We start from the raw sequence: 19,775 nt of genomic DNA, 5'->3' as shown, positions 1-19,775 counted from the left end.
TACAGTCTTCCTCTTCTAGCCCAGAGGCTATCCCAGGAAAGTCCTCCCAATCTGTGGTTTCCTCGCTTACATTCTTGTGTTACTGGTTTTGTTGATGATGACAGCTTTTCCAGTTTGATCAACATTGTGGTCCATCCCGAAATAGGCTGCTACCCGGTGTAATAGCATCCGGTGATATGAGGTCATCTGAGGGAACTTCTTGAACTGGTTACTGAAGGGAAATCCAGGGGGGAAAAGTAAAATAAGGACAAATAATAACCAACCGTAATTTTTCTTAAAAGTGTCTAAAGTGGGGACTTTCTTAGGAGAAGCAGACACATTATAAGAAAGATATTTACTCAATGGGAATAAATATCTTTCCCATTAAGTCCTAGGTCTCACCCAACTGGATGATTTTCTACAAAGAAAAAGGGGGATATTTAAGAATAATGAAATATGGGCCAGGGGCTAGTTGCTGAAAATGTATAAATTCCTTGCAACTGAAGTCTATGCAATAACTTAAAAAACCTCACTTGGTTTTCACACATATACTTTTTAATCCATTCTGATTACTTCTCCCCAACTCTTTTTGGTTCCCAGTGAGTAATTCCTTTAAGGGAAAGATGAAAGAGGGATATCCTAAAATTGTACCTAAATTTCTTCCCGGTGCCCCTCCCATCTCTAAATGTGTATTTCATTCAAGTAACTTACTTGTTGTCATTAATAAACTCCAGAATCTCCTGTTCTAATTTTAGCAGCATCATTCTGTCCCTGTTTAGAAAAGATTAAGACAAAACAAAACAAAAAGCAGCCTCCCATAGACATTCAAAGCAAGAATTAAAAACACAACCTGCTCACTACAGAAGCTGAGGGGAGAAAGATCCAAATCCCAAATGGACCAAAATGCAGTGACTGTTGAGCCTCACTGACCTGTTTTATGTTACTTTAAAAAAGAAATCAACTTTTCATTTTGCAGATCCTCCTAACTATGTACTTTGTTTTCCTTATCGGAAACCTAATTCTGTTGGCAGTCATATACCTGTAAACACATACTTTATACTTATGTATCTGTTCATTATTCTATAGTCCATCGGGTTATTTATAGAATTTTTAATCAATTATGATTTAGCTTATGTACAAATCAATTATTTGTTCTTCTGTGATTTTAATTATAGTCCCAAGCCTTCAGATTTCTTTGTCTTTGCATTCTTCCACAGAATTTTTCTCAACTCTTCTGAAAGCAGAAACCTTAATATCAGGGTATTCTGAATCCCTCCCAGCACATAAAACTGTACTGGAGAGAAATGGTGTTCGGGGATGGGCAGCCTAGATTCTAATGGAAAAATTCTGAGAAGCTACTTGGCCCCTTGGGTATCTTTCTGGCCGCTGGCCCCTTGCCCCCTTCCATCAAATCATGTTATTACCTTGGGTTCTTTTTCAGTGTATTTACAAGAAATTCATGTAGGTCAATTCCAGTGGAGTCCGTATATTCTTGGCTGGAGTCTAGAACCACCACAACAAAAGAAATTAAAAACAAATGAAACTACCTTGCATGACACCTAATCCCAAGCAGAAGCCCACAACCTGATCAGGAGAGATGAGAATAGGAAAGGAGAATCAAACTTCAGGGGTTTTAGCTTAAAAACCAGAATGATTTTGATTTGCCACCACCCCTCCCCCCAATTTCTCATTACAATTATAGAAGGCAGACCCTGGGTCCCAGTGTTGTATCAGTATCACCATCAGTTAAGTGTCTGCTGAATGCCCTGACCAAACAAAGCTGGTTTTATTCTAATTCAGGAAAAGAGATTCCACGTAAGGATAGTCAGGGCTGAGTTTTCCAAAATCTCAGCAAAGATGCTCAAATGTTGATTATTTATATTTATTTATAAAATTTTAATCCCAAGGTTGCCTATTCCCTCTCAGCTATCATTTTTAGGGATCATCTCTTTTTGCCTTCCACCCAAGAATTTAAAACCAAAGAGAGCTTAATAATAATATACAAATCTGCATTGTTAAAAAAAAAAAAGACTCCAAGCATCCCCAAACCAACATATAAATGCTACCTCGAGGAGCTGTAACCAGTGATGATCCACGTCACTGTTTATTCTAGAGCAAAAATAAAATAAAAATTGGCTGCAATGTCCTCCTATGGGTAGCACCAATGTTAATGGAATAGGTCTCTGTGGCACGTGAACCCCTAAGACAGGCTGGATAAAGCAGCCAAGAAAACAACCTAGTCAGGGACCTTCCTAAGCAATGATGAAGTCAGCAGGACACTGAACTGTGGGGCCCGTTAGGCAAGCAGGTGCCAGGCGTCAAGACAAACGGAGAGCCAGGCCCTAAGACGCAAGAGAAAGGAGGAGTCCTCACCTCTAGACAGCATCTTCCTCGGGACCTTTTCTTTGTTTTTGTCCTTGTCTTCCTTTTCAGAGACATCCTTTGTGGATTTTTCTTCCTCTTTGTCAGAGGGGCAGCTGATGTGCAACTGAATGATATCCTTGGACAAGGGTAAAGAGAAATATAATCAAAGGGAAAAAAGGATTCAACTTTCCTGTAGCCCCCTTGAAATCTCAAAGAAGATAGATCTTGGGGTGGTAGAATTCTCTCACAGAAGAGAGTATTTTGTTAATTAAATTGTTTTAGCTTTTGTTCTACTAAAAGGGTAGAGGCCAAGCCTTTTCTGCCAATAATTACAGCCTACTATACGGAGAGCTCAAGTTACAGGGCTTGTTCTTGGTGTAGGGATTGGATGGAAATGGTTCTAACCACCAGAGGGAAAAGGGTGTGGGTGGGAAAACAAGATCCAGCCCTGGGATCTCCTTGCCTGCATCATCGTGTGTGGTCGAGGTGTGAAGACCTATATACTTCAAGCTCTCGCCCATGTCATGATTCACTGTAATGGCTTGTTTTGAAGCTTCTTCTATCCTGACTTCCAAGACTAATGTTGATGCAGTGGTTGCTATACTACAGTTTACCAAACAACTGCCAAACTCTTATAGAGGACCTACCTGGGTTTCTAATGACCCATCAGCAAATGGGACAGAGGACTCCTCACACACTGCCAGGCTGCGTACCAACTTCAGCTTGGAATTAGACTGAGAAAAAACAAATAACACATATATATTCCCTCAGTGGACATTCAGAAAGCTTTTGGCTGAATGACAGGCATCTTCTTTGGCTCTGTTAGTTGCTGCTTCCATTAAATAGGGTTTTTTAAAAACATGTCGTGCTTGCCAGTTCCTGATTCACTTGAAAGATAATTCTCCTGCTTATAACAGTAGACATATAAAAACAAAATGGCTACATTCGACAGATGATGGGAAAACCATTTCACTTAGCTCTCTTCTCTCTCTAGCCCAGTGCTCCAATTTCAGACTCAGAAGTTTACTGAGAATACATAGCAGCAGAGCTGATAGAAAGACACTGGATTTAAGACCCAGAAGCCCTAGCTTCAACTCCTGGTTTTGTGCTTATGAGCTATGAGACCCTGAGCAAATTACTTGACCTCTCTGGGTCTGTTTTTCCTCAATAAAACTGGAATAAAAATACTTAAAGGGCTGTTGTGAGAATTAGATGATATAAAGTATGTAAACATATGTATCATAAACAGCACCTAACATAGAGCAGACAATAAATGACTCTAAACCTGAGATGGCAAGGGACGGAAAGTAGTGTCTAAGAAAAATGAGAAAGACAGAAAACTTTCTAACAATTGGGAATCAATGTGATAAAAAGTGAATCCACTTGGTTTACTTCTGCTGGCTGGAGAATCCCCAAAAGATCTGAAATCCACTTTGCAAATCACTGCTCTCCTAGGGATCCCCAAAGTCAAAAATTGTAGTGACTTATTAGAAATCTACCTACCTCAGTAAACCTAACATTTACTGAGAGATATTATAATAAAATCAAGGTTTACAGTGAATACAAAAGCACAAATGATGGTACGTGTGTTCTAGGTAGTTTAGTATAGTAAAACGAACTTGCAAGTCTGAAGAACTGACTTTAAGCCGAGTTCTGCCACTCACTAATAAAACGTCCTCTGTCAAACTCACTCACTCTCTATAAGCCCGAGTTTCCTCACCTATAAAATGGAGATAATGGTCTTAATTAACTCAAAAAGTTTGATAGGAAGTCACGCAGCAGTGAATACCCTCTGAACTTGAATGTCAAGCCCATCACTGTGGATTATGCCATGTAAGGCAAAACACAGAACCAAATGACCATACATCGTGGTCATCTTCAAACCCAAGTTACATATGGCTGGGTCACTCCCAAATTCTGCCATTATTTTTCTGGGGGAAAAGGGTAGATACCCTTAATTATTAATTCTGGTGATAATTCCTCCCACTGTAAGAAAAGTTTAATATGTTACTGTTCCCCAACTAAAATTAATAAGCTATCACATACTAACACATATATTCTTCCCTGATAACACTGCTCAAAATAATGTGATGTGCTAATTTTATCAAACAATGATTAAAAACGAAGTCTTCCTTCCTGCCCCAACCTAAAAAGTAAAACATCTTTAAAAATGGCTATATTTTTAGGATGTCTAAAATGTTGAGTCATTTCTACTAATGGAGCAGGATTTATCCTAAAAAAAAAATTCACGTGGAAAAAAAATGTCAGGGGGGAAAAGACTCACAGCAGCCTTTCTCCTAGAGAAGCCAGAGCTGAGCACAGAAACTGGCACTGCAGCAGAACCAGTACCAATTTGCTCAGGCTTGTGGGAGGCTCTGGCTGGGTATCCTTTCAGGTATCTGAAATAGACTGTGACTGAACTAGAGATACTGGAGGAAAATAAAACCAGACCTTCCAACAGGAAATGTGTGCGTGCATGTCTCTGTGTCTGTAAATGCACGTTCGTAATTAGGGTACAAAGTGTAGGCAAAAAAGTTTGCCTATATATAATCCAAAGAAACTAGATGTTAGTGATAAGTCCATTTGTGAAACATATTACTAATAGCACCAGAAAAGTAGCTATAGAGAAAGGGCTCTCACCTTGGCTCTTTTCCTGGCATGACCATGGTTGGATGTCCGCCTCTGTTAGAAGGGGATTAGAAAACATTAAAGGTGGGGGAAATCAACACTTAAGTTAAAAGCATACAAGTTTATAAAGAAAAAGCACTAACTGTAAAACCATTACAACAGCTAAACTATGATGAGGCCCACTTGGTGTGGTTATTCCCGTGCTGCAACTCAAGCAACTATGACACGGAAGGCATTACAGGCCACCTACAGACAAATCACCACTCACTATAGAGATAAAGAATTCCTTAGGAAGATACTGACTGTTGTCGTATTTCACAGATTGATAAAAATTACTTTTGGATAAACCACGAATCCTCCCTTGATTAAGATGCTTGTGGACATGAAATATGACCCCTAACTGTCACTTATAATAACATCTTTATAGGACAATGCATTCAGAGTTCCAATTTGAGATATTCAAAACACCTGTCCCTCTAGCTGCAGAAATGAAATAAAGACTCTTCTTGCCAATTGCCTCCCTCCCACTTCTATGAGAATTCTCCCAGTTCTAAGTTCCTGCTGGTGGCTCTTACAGACTGTCTGGGTTACGGATATAAGATGCAACAGGATAAAAAGAAGGGAGAATGGAAGATATGGTCAAGAACTCCATAACAAAAGGAGGATAAGGAGAGTGGGTAAGGAGCAGGGTAGAAGCTGAGGAAGATAAGCATGAGGGCTTGAGGTGGGATGAGGGAAGGAACAACTAATTAATTAATGAGGTTTCTGAACAGCTGAGAAGTCAAAATGGGGGCTTCTGGGAAGAGGTATGGGTGAGGTCCTTAGGTCTCTGAGGTGTGTGGCATGGAACTCACTGCCCCGGGGTACGGAGAGAACTGAGGCGGGTGGGTAGCTGGGGGAACAAGACAGACACAGTACTAGGGTGGTCCTGGGTGGGTGGGTGAAGATTCCCCTTTCCTTTGTCCTCTTCCCTAGTTACCAAACAAAACTACTAAAATGCAACATGGAGAACTGGGAAGGTGGATGGAAAGAATAAGAAATGATGGTGGTCTGGTCAGTGGAGAGATCAATTACAGTAAAGGAAAAGCCATAGTCCAGGAATATGAAGCAGTATTTTGTCACTATTTTTTCAAATATATAGTAATACACACATGGCACAAACATTCAACAAGTATAGTGTGGGCCTGTGTCCCCCAGCTACCTGGTTCCCTCAACTAGTACTGAATTTCCTGTAACCTTTCCAGAGATCTTTTATGCATATATAAGCTTACTATACATGTGTACACACAGGTGTTTTGTTTTGTTTTTTAACCAAATAGAAGTATACTGTACACACTGCTCTGAACCTTGCTTTTAAACTTTTTTTCATGGATATCATGCTACAGAAGATCTACTGTTTTTCTTAATGGTATTCCACTATGTGGCTGTACCATAACTTATTTTATCAGTCTCTTAAATTGCATCACTTTGGATGTTTCTGATCTCTTGCTAGTATAAACAGTGTTTCAAGGACCATAACACTGAGTGTATCTACAAATAAAGTATATCTGTAGTCCACTAAAATTTTATAAAGTATTACCAAATTGCCCTTCAAAGAGGTTATATAAACTTATAACGCTATAAGCAATGTATGTATGTATGAATCTGCTTATATCCCAGAATGGATAGTGTTCATTTAATAGTCAAACATATATTGAAAGCCTAATGTGTACCAGACACCATGCTAACTACTGGAAGATACATAGATAAAAGACACAAACCTTGTCAAAAAGGAACTCATAATCCTGTTGGAGAAGACAGACAAACAGACAATTACAATACAGTACATTAAGTGCATTACAGAGGCACTCATGGAGTGCTATCGGAGCACACACACAAGTGTCTAACTCAGACCCAGCAATTCCAAACTCATATGTTCACAAATATTGAGTGCTTGCAAGGAATTGTGTTGGGCGTTACAGATATTAGGTTGGTGCAAAAGTAATTGCGGTTTTTGAAATTATTTTTAACCTTTTAAACTGCAATTACTTTTGCACCAACCTAATACAGTGGTAAATCCAAACTGACTGAGTCCTGGGCCTCATGGAGCTTATAGTTCTGTGAAGGAGACAGGCATTAATTGAAGAATTACACGATGTACACCTGCAGTGAGTGAGTATGGTTGTCAAGGAAGGCTTCCTGGAGAAAGACACATCTGGATTGAGTTTTAAAGAATAAGCAGGTTATTAGATGCCAGTGGGGGAGAAAAGCAGTTGTCAGAGTGAAGGCGGCCAGAGAAAGAACACCAAGGAGGACATTCTAGGCAGAGAAAGCATGTACAAAAGCATGCTTGCCCCAAACTTTTCGGTCCCTATTTATAACAGGGACCCAGGAATCACATAATGCTGAAGCAAAGGACGCCAGACGCAGATGACCAGCAGGTAAGGGACTAGGTCACAATATGCCATGCTGACAAATCTGGGACTTAGCCTAGGGCAATAAGACATACACAAAATTTGAGAATTAACATCACATCTTTACTTCAAAACCATCTTTCTAAAGCAGTACGGTAGATGAATCAGAAGGGATTACATTAAAGGCAGAAAGCTCAGCTAGGACGCTATACCCAGCTGGTTATTTAAAGGACCCACCTAAGTTCAGTATGTGTTAAGTCAGGGCTTGCCCATTCTAAACTGAATCTTAGAACCTGCCTTTTCTAGCATCGCTTCCATGCAAAAGCTGTTCTGAGTTCCAACTGCTGATTCCAAGGATATGTCTCACACAGAACAAGTAATGCAAGTCCCCTTCTGCAAACTTCCCAGTTCCAACTCATCACAGGCGCTCCCTTGACAGCGTCAGTAAGATTCTTGGGGAGACTTCCGGAGTGTGAGTCAGGGGGAAGGTAGAAGTAACAGAATGTTTAGTGCTGTTGAAGGGGCACATGATCTATTGGGAAAAGGTAGAGCGGAGAGGGCTTGCCAAGGGTGGCCAAAAGGACTGAAGACTTTGTAGGAGCAGCAGCAGCTCTCCCTGATCTCGCAGCAGCAAAAGGAGTCAGAGGGGAGGCAGGTTTCCCTCAACAACCTCCCACACAATCTATTTGTACATCTGGATGAAGACATTCTTCAAGCAAGCGAGTGTCCACAAGACATGTAAAACCTATAGACATCCTTGCTTCTCCGCCTGTCATCAAGAAGTACACACAACAGGAGTTCAGAACACCACTTAAAATAAAAATAGTCTCCTGAAAACTGAGTAACTTGGACCCAAAAGTTCATTTAATTATATCTTCCATGTAACGTGACAACACATAATTAAACATAAGTTATCTGTCTTCAGGATTTAAATTCACTACTAGTATCAGCGGAGGCTGGAAACTCTGGAAGGATGGGCAGGGAATGATAACTCATACAAAGGATAATGGAAAGAAAAGCAGCCAGGACAGAGATCTGGCAAATTATTAAGAGGAAAGACAGAAAAGCAGGCAGCTAGAGAACAAAATATTTCAAAAGTTGTCTGATTTAATTCATCCCTTTATGTTGTTGTTTTTTTTACCTTTAAAAAAAGACAAGGCCTAGGTATATTGGGTTGTCAAGAGAAATTATGCTTCAAGTTTCCAGAACTTCCAAAATGTTGTTGCTACTGCTTTTTAAACTAATTTACTGGAGTTAACAGTCTATCTCCTAAGCATATCATAAAGACTGGTCTCACCCCTGGGCATGAAGGAAAAGATTTGTGTAATGTGGGTTTGGATACCAGAGGAAACCGGCAGTGACCACAGAAGAAGAGAAGGACGGGAACAGGTAGGCGAGAGGAGGCTGAGAGTCCGGGCTGGCTGGGGACCAAAGAGGAGCCCTGGAGGAAGCTCAGCTGGCCATCATCTCCTGCCATCATAGCTGCACTGCAGTATGAATTTGGATGGAAAACAACATGGCAACCAAAGAGTGAAATTCCTCTCACTCACATTTACCAAGTGGCATGTTCAAAGACTATTTCTGACCCAGAAAATGCTGACTGCTTTATCACAACCAGGATATGAATTTAACACTGTATGTAAAGCCAGGCAGCTCTAGTTTTAAGAGTTTATTGTATTAGTCACATTATGACTTGTTAAATATGTGTTTGTATATATTTTTTGATAACTAAAAAATCTCAAAATGTAGCAAACAGTAGTGTAACTCAGGTCCAAATGGATTAGGTATTTCACTGTCTTCTTTAGACTCCATTGTGGCATCTATGACAAAATGGGCAGGAGACATTTCTTGAGAGCCAAAGTTGGGATTTTAGGGAGAATCAAGTGTTTGGACAAGTGACTGGCTTCCTATAGATCCCCAATACCACCTATAATCACATTTCTGTTCAGATCTACAGAGTGTGCACATGTTGTACTTCTAATCCTTACCTGGGTTTCCTGACGCAAACTGGTATCTTCACACTCTTTCTCAATTTCTTCCTTACTTTGAGTCTTAGATATAAACTTGTTTTTGTTTACAGATTCTTCTACCAGTTTTTTTTCTGACTCTTTCATTATTTCCAGGGTCTCTTGAGTAGTGTTACTGTTAGACATCTTCTTCAATAGAATACAGCAGCCTCTATGGACTCCTAAAGAAACATCAAATGCATTGAATAGGAGGTGTGTATCCTTACTTAACACACATACAAGACTTGTATTTCACATACAAGTCTTCAGCAGCCTCCCTGTAACCCAGAGAAGGGTCTTTTGACAAATGCTGCCCCTGGCTGTTTATTTTCCGTTTTAAAAAAGGATTATTGAGGTCACACTGACATACAATAAACTGCATATATTTAAAATGCACAATTTGATGAGTTATGAAACATGCACACACCTGTGAAACCATCACCACAAGCGAACAGTAAGTATATTCATCACCCTGCTCCTTTGTAAGCCCTTCCTCCCCTCCCCACCTTCTCCAGTCAACCACTGATTTGCTTTCTGTCACTACAGATTAGTTTGTATTTTCCAGAGCTTTCATCATACATTACCAGGATTCTTTTACTCAGCATAATTATTTTGAGATTCACCAGGATTCAGTTCTAAAGCAATATAGTATGAATCCTCTTGGCACTTTATTTGCCCTCCTTTGTTCCCTACAGAAATTTGCTCACATTTTCAGCTTGACCACTCCAAAAAGTTAACTCACTAAACTCTCTCCTGAAAGAAGAAAAACATATTATAAAGCTCCATTCACTACCAGACGACCATTCTCCTTTCCCAAGGGAGAAGAGCCACAGCTGCCACAAAACACAACACTGTTACCAACTTCAAGCTTCTCCCCCATCAAAAAGCAGCAAAATCAAACCATGGTTACAGAATCTTAAATTCTTTCCTTTATTTTCAACAAGCTGAAAAAGGAAGAGGGGGCGGCCTGTTAGCTTATCTGGTTAGACGCAGTGCTCTTAACAAGGTTGCCTGTTCGATCCCCACATGGGCCACTGTGAGCTGCGCCCTCCACAACTAGATTGAAACAATGACTTGACTTGGAGCTGATGGGTCCTGGAAAAATACACTTAAAATAAATAAAAGTTTTGGTTTTTTTTGAAAAAAAAAAGGAAGAAAAGAACTCTATAGTGATCTGTCCTTCAGAAAGACTGGGTCTCTCCCTGGAGGAAGAGAGTCTTTGTTTCGCTATTCACTATTTGGGTTCAGTCACTCTCCTGCCTCCCAAAGACACAGAGCATCTGTAGTGCAGGGGTGGCTAGCTCTTTATCACTTACTATTGCTACCTGGGAAATCCTGTAATGAAGTCAACACAGTTCTCCAAGCACACACTCAAACAAAAGTTGATGTTCTATACATAGATTCATGTCCTCAAGCAACCGTTGAAGTCAAACATCCTTAGCTCCAACATGGTTAAAGGTTGTATTTCAATCCTGAATACTTTCCCTCCTTTAAAAAGATAAGACGGAAAACCCTCCCAGAAGTCATGTCTATTCCTTGTGGCCCTAGAAAGGAGCTAGACAAACAAACAGCAGTGCTTCAAGAAAATCGTCACACCAGACATTTTTTCCTCCTTCAAATTAGTTTGAAGGTTAAAGATCCAGAAGACTATTAAGCACAGGTAGGGTGGCTGGATAGCTCAGTTGGTTAGAGCAGGAGCTCTGAGCAACAGGGTTGCAGGTTCAATTCCCACATGGGCCAGTGAGCTGCGGCTTTTGCAACTAGAGTGAAGACAACGAACTGCCGAACTGCCGCAGCTCACTGACTGCAGCTGAGCTACTGAGCAGCCGGCTGGCTCAGTTGGTTAGAGCTGCAAGCTCTCAACAACAAGGTTGCCAGTTCGACTCCTGCATGGGATGGTGGGCTGCGCCCCCTGCAACTAAGATTGAACACAGCACCTTGAGCTGAGCTGCTGAGAGGCAGCTGGATGGCTCAGTTGGTTGGAGCATGTGCTCTCTACTACAAGGCTGCCTGTTCGACTCCCACATGGGATGGTGGGCTGCGCTCCCCATAACTAAATTGAAAACAGCAACTGGACTTGGAGCTGAGCTGCGCCCTCTGCAACTAAGATTGAAAGGACAACTTGACTTGGAACTGACGGGTCCTGGGGAAAAAACACACTGTTCCCCAATAAAGTCCTGGAAATATACACTGTTTCCCAATAAAGTCCTATTCCCCTTCCCCAATGAAATCTTTTAATAATAAAAAAAAGAAGCAGCACAGGTAACCTCATCCTGGCAAAGTCAGATAGTCTGAAAGATCATTGCTTTGTTCACCTAGTGACAGCTCTTGAGCAGCTGCCTGGAGACTTTGTTTGCACTGGGCTAGATAAACTCCCTTTAAAGGGGAGGCGGGGGAGGGGGGGGGAAGAAGGCCAGGGAGTCATTCACACAATCATAGTCCTACAGCTGAATGTAAAGTTGAGAAGTACTGGAGGAAACTGACTACAAAAGAAAATGGTTGATATTCTATTTTTTAATTAATTGATTCAGTACCTAGAGGCTTCTATAAAGAATTATAACCTAAAGAGCTTTATGGATCATTGACTATACATAAGAACTATATATATATATATATGTATTTATTTTTCCCCCATGGGTAAATCAAGCCACCATTCTCTTAAGTTTGAAATATAGTAAAACTCAGCACATGCCTTCTCCATATCTCTTAGCAGAGAAACATCAATAATGAGAATTGGAAGAGTTCTTAGATATGACCTCAAGTAATCGCCCACCACATCCCCAAAGAGGAGCTCCTTTCTGTAACTTCCTGAGAGGGGACCGCATGCCTCATTTCACTATTTCTTAAAGCAGTCTTAACTGTTATATAGTTGCTCCCTATAAAAAGCTATAAACTATTTAAATCTTGATCCTAAATCTGCCTTAGAGTCACACAAAATTAATTTTATTTTTTACCATATGATAGACCTTTAATATTTTTATTTAGACTTAAATAGCCTCAAATAGATTTCTCTGTCAGAAAGAGAAACTGAGGGGTGGGGGGGAATTGGATGAAGGTGGTCAAAAGGTACAAACTTCCAGTTATAAGATAAGGAAATACTGGGGATATAATGTACAGCATGAAGACTATAGCTAACATTGCTGTATAGCATATTTGAAAGTTGCTAAGAGAGTAGATCTTAAAAGTCCTCATTACAAGGAAAAAAATTTTTTTTGGTAACATATACATATATGAGGAGATGGATGTTAACTAAACTTATTGTGGTAATCATTTCATAATAAATGTATGTCAAATCATTATGTGATACACCTTGAACTTATACAGAGCTGTGTGTCAATTATAGCTCAGTAAACCTGAAAAAAAAAACACACACAAAAACGAGAGAGGGTGATATGGAAAAATATAAAGCAGCTGGTTGTTTCTTTTTCCAGGATGGGCCTCAATTATGAAATAGGTATATTTCTTCAAATCAGAATGACAACTTTGCAGTTCTTCTTCACATGTGGGCCAGAAAAGTTTCAACTATCTGTACACCTGGACTAATTCATGGTGTCCAAATACTGTTTCTCAGACAAAGCACTAAGGAAAAAACCAAACAAACAAAAAAATGATCTTTCGTAACAGCTACCTGTGGAATAGGGTCACATATTCCAACTCAAGTTTTAAGAAGCCACATGGTTTAATTCATTCACTGAGAATCAGAAAAACTTGAGCTTTCTTAAAGATGGCCATTAAAAACAGTGATTAATGCACCCATTTTCAAGAATTTTGACAGTCTTCGCCACTGAGATCACTGGCCTCTTGAAGAGCTGTGTAAAACAAAGCAATTCTTACTCTGAGGGAAAAGGAAGCAGCAGAGGAACGGGTACAGTAGGGCACTACACTGGCTGCCTACTCGAATCTCCCCGTTCTTCCCCATTCATCAATCTAGCTCAGAAATGCTTCTGGTGTCTACCTTCCTCTAAGGACACTTGCTCAGAGAAAGTGAACATATTCCTGAGACCTAGGAGGTGGATCTTAATTAGCTAGACAAATTGGGGTAATTGTTTCCTTTTAGTGACTGGTTTGGAAAGGGACAGGTGACTTGTCAATAGTGAGACATGAGAGGACTTTGCTGGATGAGTGGCTTCAAAGGCAGCTTCCTACTGTATTTATATATATATATATATTTTTTTTTTTTGGGGGGGGGAGGGAACAGGACTTTTATTGGGGAACAGTGTGTATTTCCAGGACTTTTGTGTGTGTGTGTGTGTGTTTTTCCCAGGACTCATCAGCTCCATTCAAGTCAAGTTGTTGTCCTTTCAATCTTAGCTGTGGAGGGCGCAGCTCAGCTCTAGTTCCAGTCACTTGTTAGTTACAGGGGGCACAGCCCACCATCCCTTGGGGGAGTCAAACCGGCAACCTTGTTGTTGTTGAGACCTGTGGTTGAGAGCCCGCGCTCCAACAGAGCCATCTGGCCACCTGGGAGCTGAGTGGCAGCTCATTGACTTCATTCTAGTTGCGGAGGGCGCAGGTTCGCTGGCCCATGTGGGAATTGAACCGGCAGCCCCATTGCCCAGAGCTCGCACTCTAACCAACTGAGCCACCCATCCACCCCTGTATTTATATTTTTTAAAAAGCCACTGGAAAAATAAATGGTGGTTATCTTCTGATGAAGGTGCTCTTGTGTGCAGAGTATTCCTGCAGGGACTATGGCCACAATCTCCCAACACGTGGAGGACGGCAGAGCAGGGAGAGGAAGCTGGATCCTAGATGCTGTGGTATGCCCTGAATTAGTCAACCTGGGTCCCCCTAGCTCTTGATGTGAGGTCATAAATCCTCTTATCATTTAAGCAATTCTGAGTTGAGTTTACAGTTCCTTTTAGCCAAAAGCATCGTGAGTATGTTAAGAGGAGGAGTATCTGGACCAGGCAGAGAAGGCCAGCTCTGTTAGGTAGAAGTAACTGACAGGGAGAGAGACGTTAATAATCAACTACATTTTTTGAGTGCTTACATTGTGCCAGGCACTACCCTAAAATGCTCTATGTATCTCATTTCATCTTACAACAACCCTGTGAGATACATATTATCATCATCACTACTTTATAGATAAGTAAACTGAGACACAGAGAAGTTAAATAATTTGCTTAAGACCACACAACTGGTACACAGCAGCATTAGGACTCAGTACCTGGAAATTTGGCCCTTGCCCTTGCTTTCTTAACCTTTATGCAATACTGCCTCTAACCAAGGGGACAGGTGGTCAAAGACCAGGCGACAAAATGAAGTCTACCAAAGATACAAAGGAATCATGGAATCATAATTGGAAGGGTACTGAAAAGATTTTTCATTCAGCTCCATCCTTCTGCATCTATAATCTTCCCCAGTCAGGTTCTTGAATCATCAGTAACTCTGAAAAAAGGTTATCCTGACCCTGGTTGTATACCTCTAGTAAAGGGAAAATCTTTACCTCCAGATATCTTTTTTGGGGGTGGAAATTATAAAGAGGCAAAACTCACCTTCCTGTTATTTCCTCCCACTGGCCCCAGGTTAGTTCTCTGTGCAAGTTATAAAAGAACAAGCTTAATCTCGCTTCCATGTCAGTCGCTTATAGAAGACAACTTTATTTTACTTCCCTTTTCTAAACATTCCCAGCTTCTTAAGTCAGGTCTTCACATCACATGGTCTTAAGTCTCCTCACCATTTTGCTTCTAGGACAAAAGATGCTGTCCTCAAGTTAACAAAGGCTAGTAATGAGGGGTCAGTGTTTCTATTCCAGAGTCAAGGTCCATCCGAAGACACACTGAGCTCAAAATCCATCAGAAGATCTTTCTTGAGCTGAGGCACTCCTTTGTTCTCCAAAATAACTTTTAACGACAGTCATTTCCAGCCCTGAAATCCTATGCAGAAGGCTCTCCTTACTCCTGGGGCTTAAGGATTCCTGGAAACAAATTTTTCTGGGCCAAAACAAAAGCAAAAGTTGCAGCTAAGGGACAAGACAATTTACTTACTTGAAAAAAAAATAAAAGGCTTAAAAAGCGAGACTAAAGCCAGTACAAAAGGATTAAAAGGCAGAGACAGAATTTCCACTCTTCACACTTTACTTGGTATAGAGAGGAAATGAAGGGCTTGGGAGGTTTTTTGGTGGTAGAAGAGGAGAGGAACTATTTCCTATGTAATGTGACTAGAACAAAGCCAAGACATTAAGCCCCAGGAGAGCCTAGATGTCTGCTTCCCTACCACCTGCTTGCGCACGGTACATGTCATCCGGACAAACTGCACAGTGTTCCGGCAGAATGTCTCCTGAGGACACTGAGTGGGCTCAAAGCTGCACAGAGGACTGTCAGAAGTGAGGGGCAAGGAGACCGAGTGAGGAAATAAGATGATACAGAGGACGATGCTTGGGAGCCAAGATTTGGCAATTTTCAGGAAGAATACTGCATATTCCCCATAAATTTTTTGACTGCCAAGGTAAGTACCTCCCAGAGCACAGCGAGATTATATATCCTTCCATCAACTCTATAAACAACTTTCTAGGCATTGGGCCAAAAAGAATGTATTATATAGAGGACACTCAGAAACAGGACAGTTTCATTTTCTCCCTTTTAATCCATGGCCAAGTAGAGACTGCAAGCAAGAAGATAATAGCTAGAGGCTAAAAATTCTGACTTACCCTGTGGCAAAATCCCTGTAGAATTTCTAGTCTTTTACTAATTAGTATATCAAGAGTAAATTATTTCCAATTGGTACCCATATTTTAAAAATTGTTTAAAATCTAGGGACTCAGGAGAATGGAAAAACAAATTGTGGTATATTCATATAACAGAATACTATTCAACAATAAAAAAGAACGAACTGGGCCGGCCCGGTGGCTCACGCGGTTAGAGCTCCATGCTCCTAACTCCGAAGGCTGCCGGTTCAATTCCCACATGGGCCAGTGGGCTCTCAACCACAAGGGTGCCAATTCAACTCCTCGAGTCCTGCAAGGGATGGTGGGCAGCACCCCCTGCAACTAAGATTGAACACGGCACCTTGAGATGAGCTGCCGCTGAGCTCCCGAAAGGCTCAGTTGGTTGGAGTGCATCCTCTCAACCACAAGGTTGCCGGTTCGACTCCCACAAGGGATGGTGGGCTGTGCCCCCTGCAACTAGAAATGGCAACTGGACCTGGAGCTGAGCTGCGCCCTCCACAACTAAGACTGAAAGGACAACCTGAAGCTGAATGGCACCCTCCACAGCTAAGACTGAAAGGACAACAACTTGACTTGGAAAAAAGGCCTGGAAGTACACACTGTTCCCCAATAAAGTCCTGTTCCCCTTCCCCAATAAAATCTTTAAAAAAAAAAAAAAAGTAAAGCACTGCTTGCAATAACTAATCAAAGAGAAAATCATTAAAAAAAAATAAAAAAAGAACCAACTTTTGGTGTTTGCCTTCCTCTGTGGACACATGATCAGAGAACGTGACAAAATCCCTGAGCCTTAGGAGGTGAATATTAATTAGCTAGATCAATTGTCGTGATTCTGTTTCCTTTTTGTGACAGGTTTGGAAAAGAACAAGTGACTATATCATCATCAGTGAGACATGAGGGGATTCTGCTGGGTATATACTGACATAACCAAAAACATGGCTGATCTCAAAACTATTATGGTAAATAAAAGAAAGATCATCTCCCTCCAAAAAATACATATTCTATAAATCCATTATATGAAGTTCAAGAGCAGACAAAACTAGCCTACAATGCTTTAAACCAGAAAGTGGTTGCTTAAGGTGTGGGGCTAAAATATTCATTGGAAAGACATAAGAAATCCTTCAGGAGTGATAGAAACATTCTATCTTGTTTGGGGTAGTGGTTACATGGCTGTATACTACCATTTATGAAAACTTTTTAACTGAACGTTTAAATTAAGGTCTGTGGAATTTATTGTATGTTATTTAAACACACAGGGGGGAGAAAAATGCCTTCAGGAGTCAAGACAGCAGGAAAGAACTATCCATAAGGTCAAAATGGAAGGTTAAAAACAAAATTGTTTAGGTGCTAATGCGTAACAAGCCTATTCTTACACTCTTTGACATAGGAGTTAGGAGGGAAAAAAAGCACTAATGTTTTTGAACAAGATTATGAACCTGGTTCTTTATGCACTTCAACTCATATCCACTTCGAGTAGTTAAGCAACTTGCCCAAGGTTGCCCCGCCAGTAAGTGACAGAACCAGGTAACAGAACTCTGATACTAATTCTAAAGTCTACATTTTTTCTATGACTTTGATGATTGTTTCTCTACATTATTTAATCCTAACAAAACTCTTTGTTACAGAATTTTTAAGATGAAGAAATCAAAGCTCAGAGGAATTAAATAACTTTCCCAAGTTAAGTATTAACAAGAGAGGCAAGGGCAGGATTCCAAACTAGCTGTGTCGGATCCCAAAGCCAAAGTTCCCAAGGTGGACATTCAGGAACATTCTTTGGTGTGAAGTGTGAGATGGGAGGGGTGCCTAGATCTAAAGCCTCTCTTTGGAGAATGTCAGTGGTGGACATATTTTGGGGTTCAAAAATTAGGTTTGTAGAGGCATCTGGTTAGCTCAGTTGGTTAGAGCACGGTGCTCTTAACAACAAGGTTGCTGGTTTGAGCCCCATGTGGGCCACTGTGAGCTGCGCCCTCCACAACTAGACTGAAACAACTACTTGACTCAGAGCTGATGGGTCCTGGAAAAACACACTTAAAATAAATAAAACTTAAAAAAAAAATTGAGTTTGTAAACTCTCCCATCTTTTCACTCAATCTGGGCTATTCCTTGTGACTTTAAATTTTTTAGTTTATAGAGAGTATTTTATTTGATCTTCTCAAGGTATAAAATATTATCTCCCATTTTATAAATGAAATACTAACACTCAGAAATACTAAGTGAATTGTGCAGGGCCATACAGTACATGTATAAGGAGGCAGAATTCAAACCCAGGTCTTCTTGATTCCAAAATCCCATGTTCTTTCCACTACAACGCCCAAACAAAGGACAAAAAACCAAAACAGTATGATAACTGCACCCTAAAGAGGTAAATGGCTCATTAACCCTTGGGTGAGGGGCAGGAAAAAAGGCTCTGCTAAGCTATGAATGAGAGATATGGGCTCAACACTCCCCTCTCTTCAAAGAAAGAGAATGTAAAGCACTCATGGAACATGTAAAGCTATAGTTATGTGACAGTTACCAAGTCCTTTAAAGACTTCAGAATTCAGCTGTCATAGGTTTCATTAGTACCAGGCCAATAAAAATAAAAACAATGCTAATTTTCTAAATCAAGAAAGCGTGAGAAAATCATTCTGCTCTATAAATGCAAAAGGATTCACTGGTGTGTAAGGAAGGCCACAGGAGTTGGCTGATGTCCAGAGCAATTCCTTAGGCAAAGTAAAGAGAGAAACGAGATTAAAATGTTCTAGACATGTACCCTTTTTCTTTGTTCAATATCTGTTATGGCTGTACTTGCCCTGAAATGAGAACTGCAGGTGCTTTGATCAATGGACTGTAGTGTTAGTTGGGCTTCATTATAGTTTTTTATTGGCTTCTCTACATTCTTGGCCCAAAATGCCCATTTTACTTCCTCGAGTAAAACAGAACAAATCATATTTACTCTTCTTTCAAAGAGCAGCAGTGGGGCTTTTCCCTCTGCTGCTTCCATTTTCTCTAGCTTTATCATGGTAATGCCACTAGGTAGAAAATAACCCAGAATCTTAGGGATGGAAAGCACCTTGAAAGTTCACACTCTCTTTTTCCATGCCCTGGTAAAACTGCCCCCAACTCAACTCAGGCAAAACACTCTGGAAAAGAAAAGAAAAGAAAAAAAAAATCACAGTTTACCTACTGTTGATGGCATTTCAGGATGCCTTCTATTGCTAACTTAAATGCCGGGCCACTAAGTCCATACTGTCCTATGGTGATGACCTTAGAGGTCAATGCCTCCACCTGTTAGGTGAAGAGAACACCTAAGTCAATAATTTAGTATTAAAAGAATCTCAAAATCTAAAATTGAGTGTGAGACTGGTCAGAGAAATGAGATAGGAACAATCTAATTTCACATGAAGGAACCGGAAACCTTTAAGAATCATCATTCCAGTCTGTGGTAATTTGTTATGGCAGCTCTAGGAAAGTAATACAAGTAGTAAATACACCTTCTATGAAGTATCCTTAAAGGAAGTGGGCAGCCCTTCTTTACTTTACTCATCCCTAATTCCTGCTGGCTTGAATGTAGAAGTAAAGGCTGGTGCTTCAGCAACCGTATGGGACTGTGAGATGATACTAGGATTGAAAACTATAGAGAGGGTGGCAATCGATAGAAGAAACTTGGGTCTTGACTAGACCAGCCCAGATTGGACTATCTCTGAATTTTCTGAATGTGAGAGAAAAATACATTTTTTGTTTTGTTCAAGGTACTAT

General features: G+C 40.6%; 1 protein-coding gene across 28 annotated transcripts in view; it reads right to left on the bottom strand.

The window, feature by feature from the left end:
* R3HDM2 (R3H domain containing 2) overlaps positions 1–19,775 on the bottom strand; it is a 134,979-nt gene that overhangs the window by 32,411 nt on the left and 82,793 nt on the right. For 14 of the 28 annotated variants that reach the window (XM_074325520.1, XM_074325537.1, XM_074325528.1 and 11 more), the window contains 7 exons: positions 9,353–9,552; positions 4,984–5,025; positions 2,991–3,077; positions 2,353–2,479; positions 1,404–1,482; positions 691–750; positions 71–211 (listed from right to left, as the gene is read on the bottom strand). In XM_074325520.1, coding sequence (XP_074181621.1) covers positions 71–211; positions 691–750; positions 1,404–1,482; positions 2,353–2,479; positions 2,991–3,077; positions 4,984–5,025; positions 9,353–9,517 — 701 coding nt within the window. In that variant the 5' untranslated portion in view covers positions 9,518–9,552. Of the gene's footprint in view, positions 1–70; positions 212–690; positions 751–1,403; positions 1,483–2,352; positions 2,480–2,990; positions 3,078–4,983; positions 5,026–6,731; positions 6,756–9,352; positions 9,553–19,775 lie in introns of all 28 variants that reach the window. The other 14 variants (XM_074325513.1, XM_074325525.1, XM_074325524.1 and 11 more) reach the window with 2 other exon arrangements.

Source organism: Rhinolophus sinicus, linkage group LG02 (assembly GCF_036562045.2).
Source record: "Rhinolophus sinicus isolate RSC01 linkage group LG02, ASM3656204v1, whole genome shotgun sequence".
NCBI classification, from domain to species: domain Eukaryota; kingdom Metazoa; phylum Chordata; class Mammalia; order Chiroptera; family Rhinolophidae; genus Rhinolophus; species Rhinolophus sinicus.
Note: the sequence above shows the minus strand (reverse complement) of the source record. Positions and strands in the feature narration are given on the sequence as shown.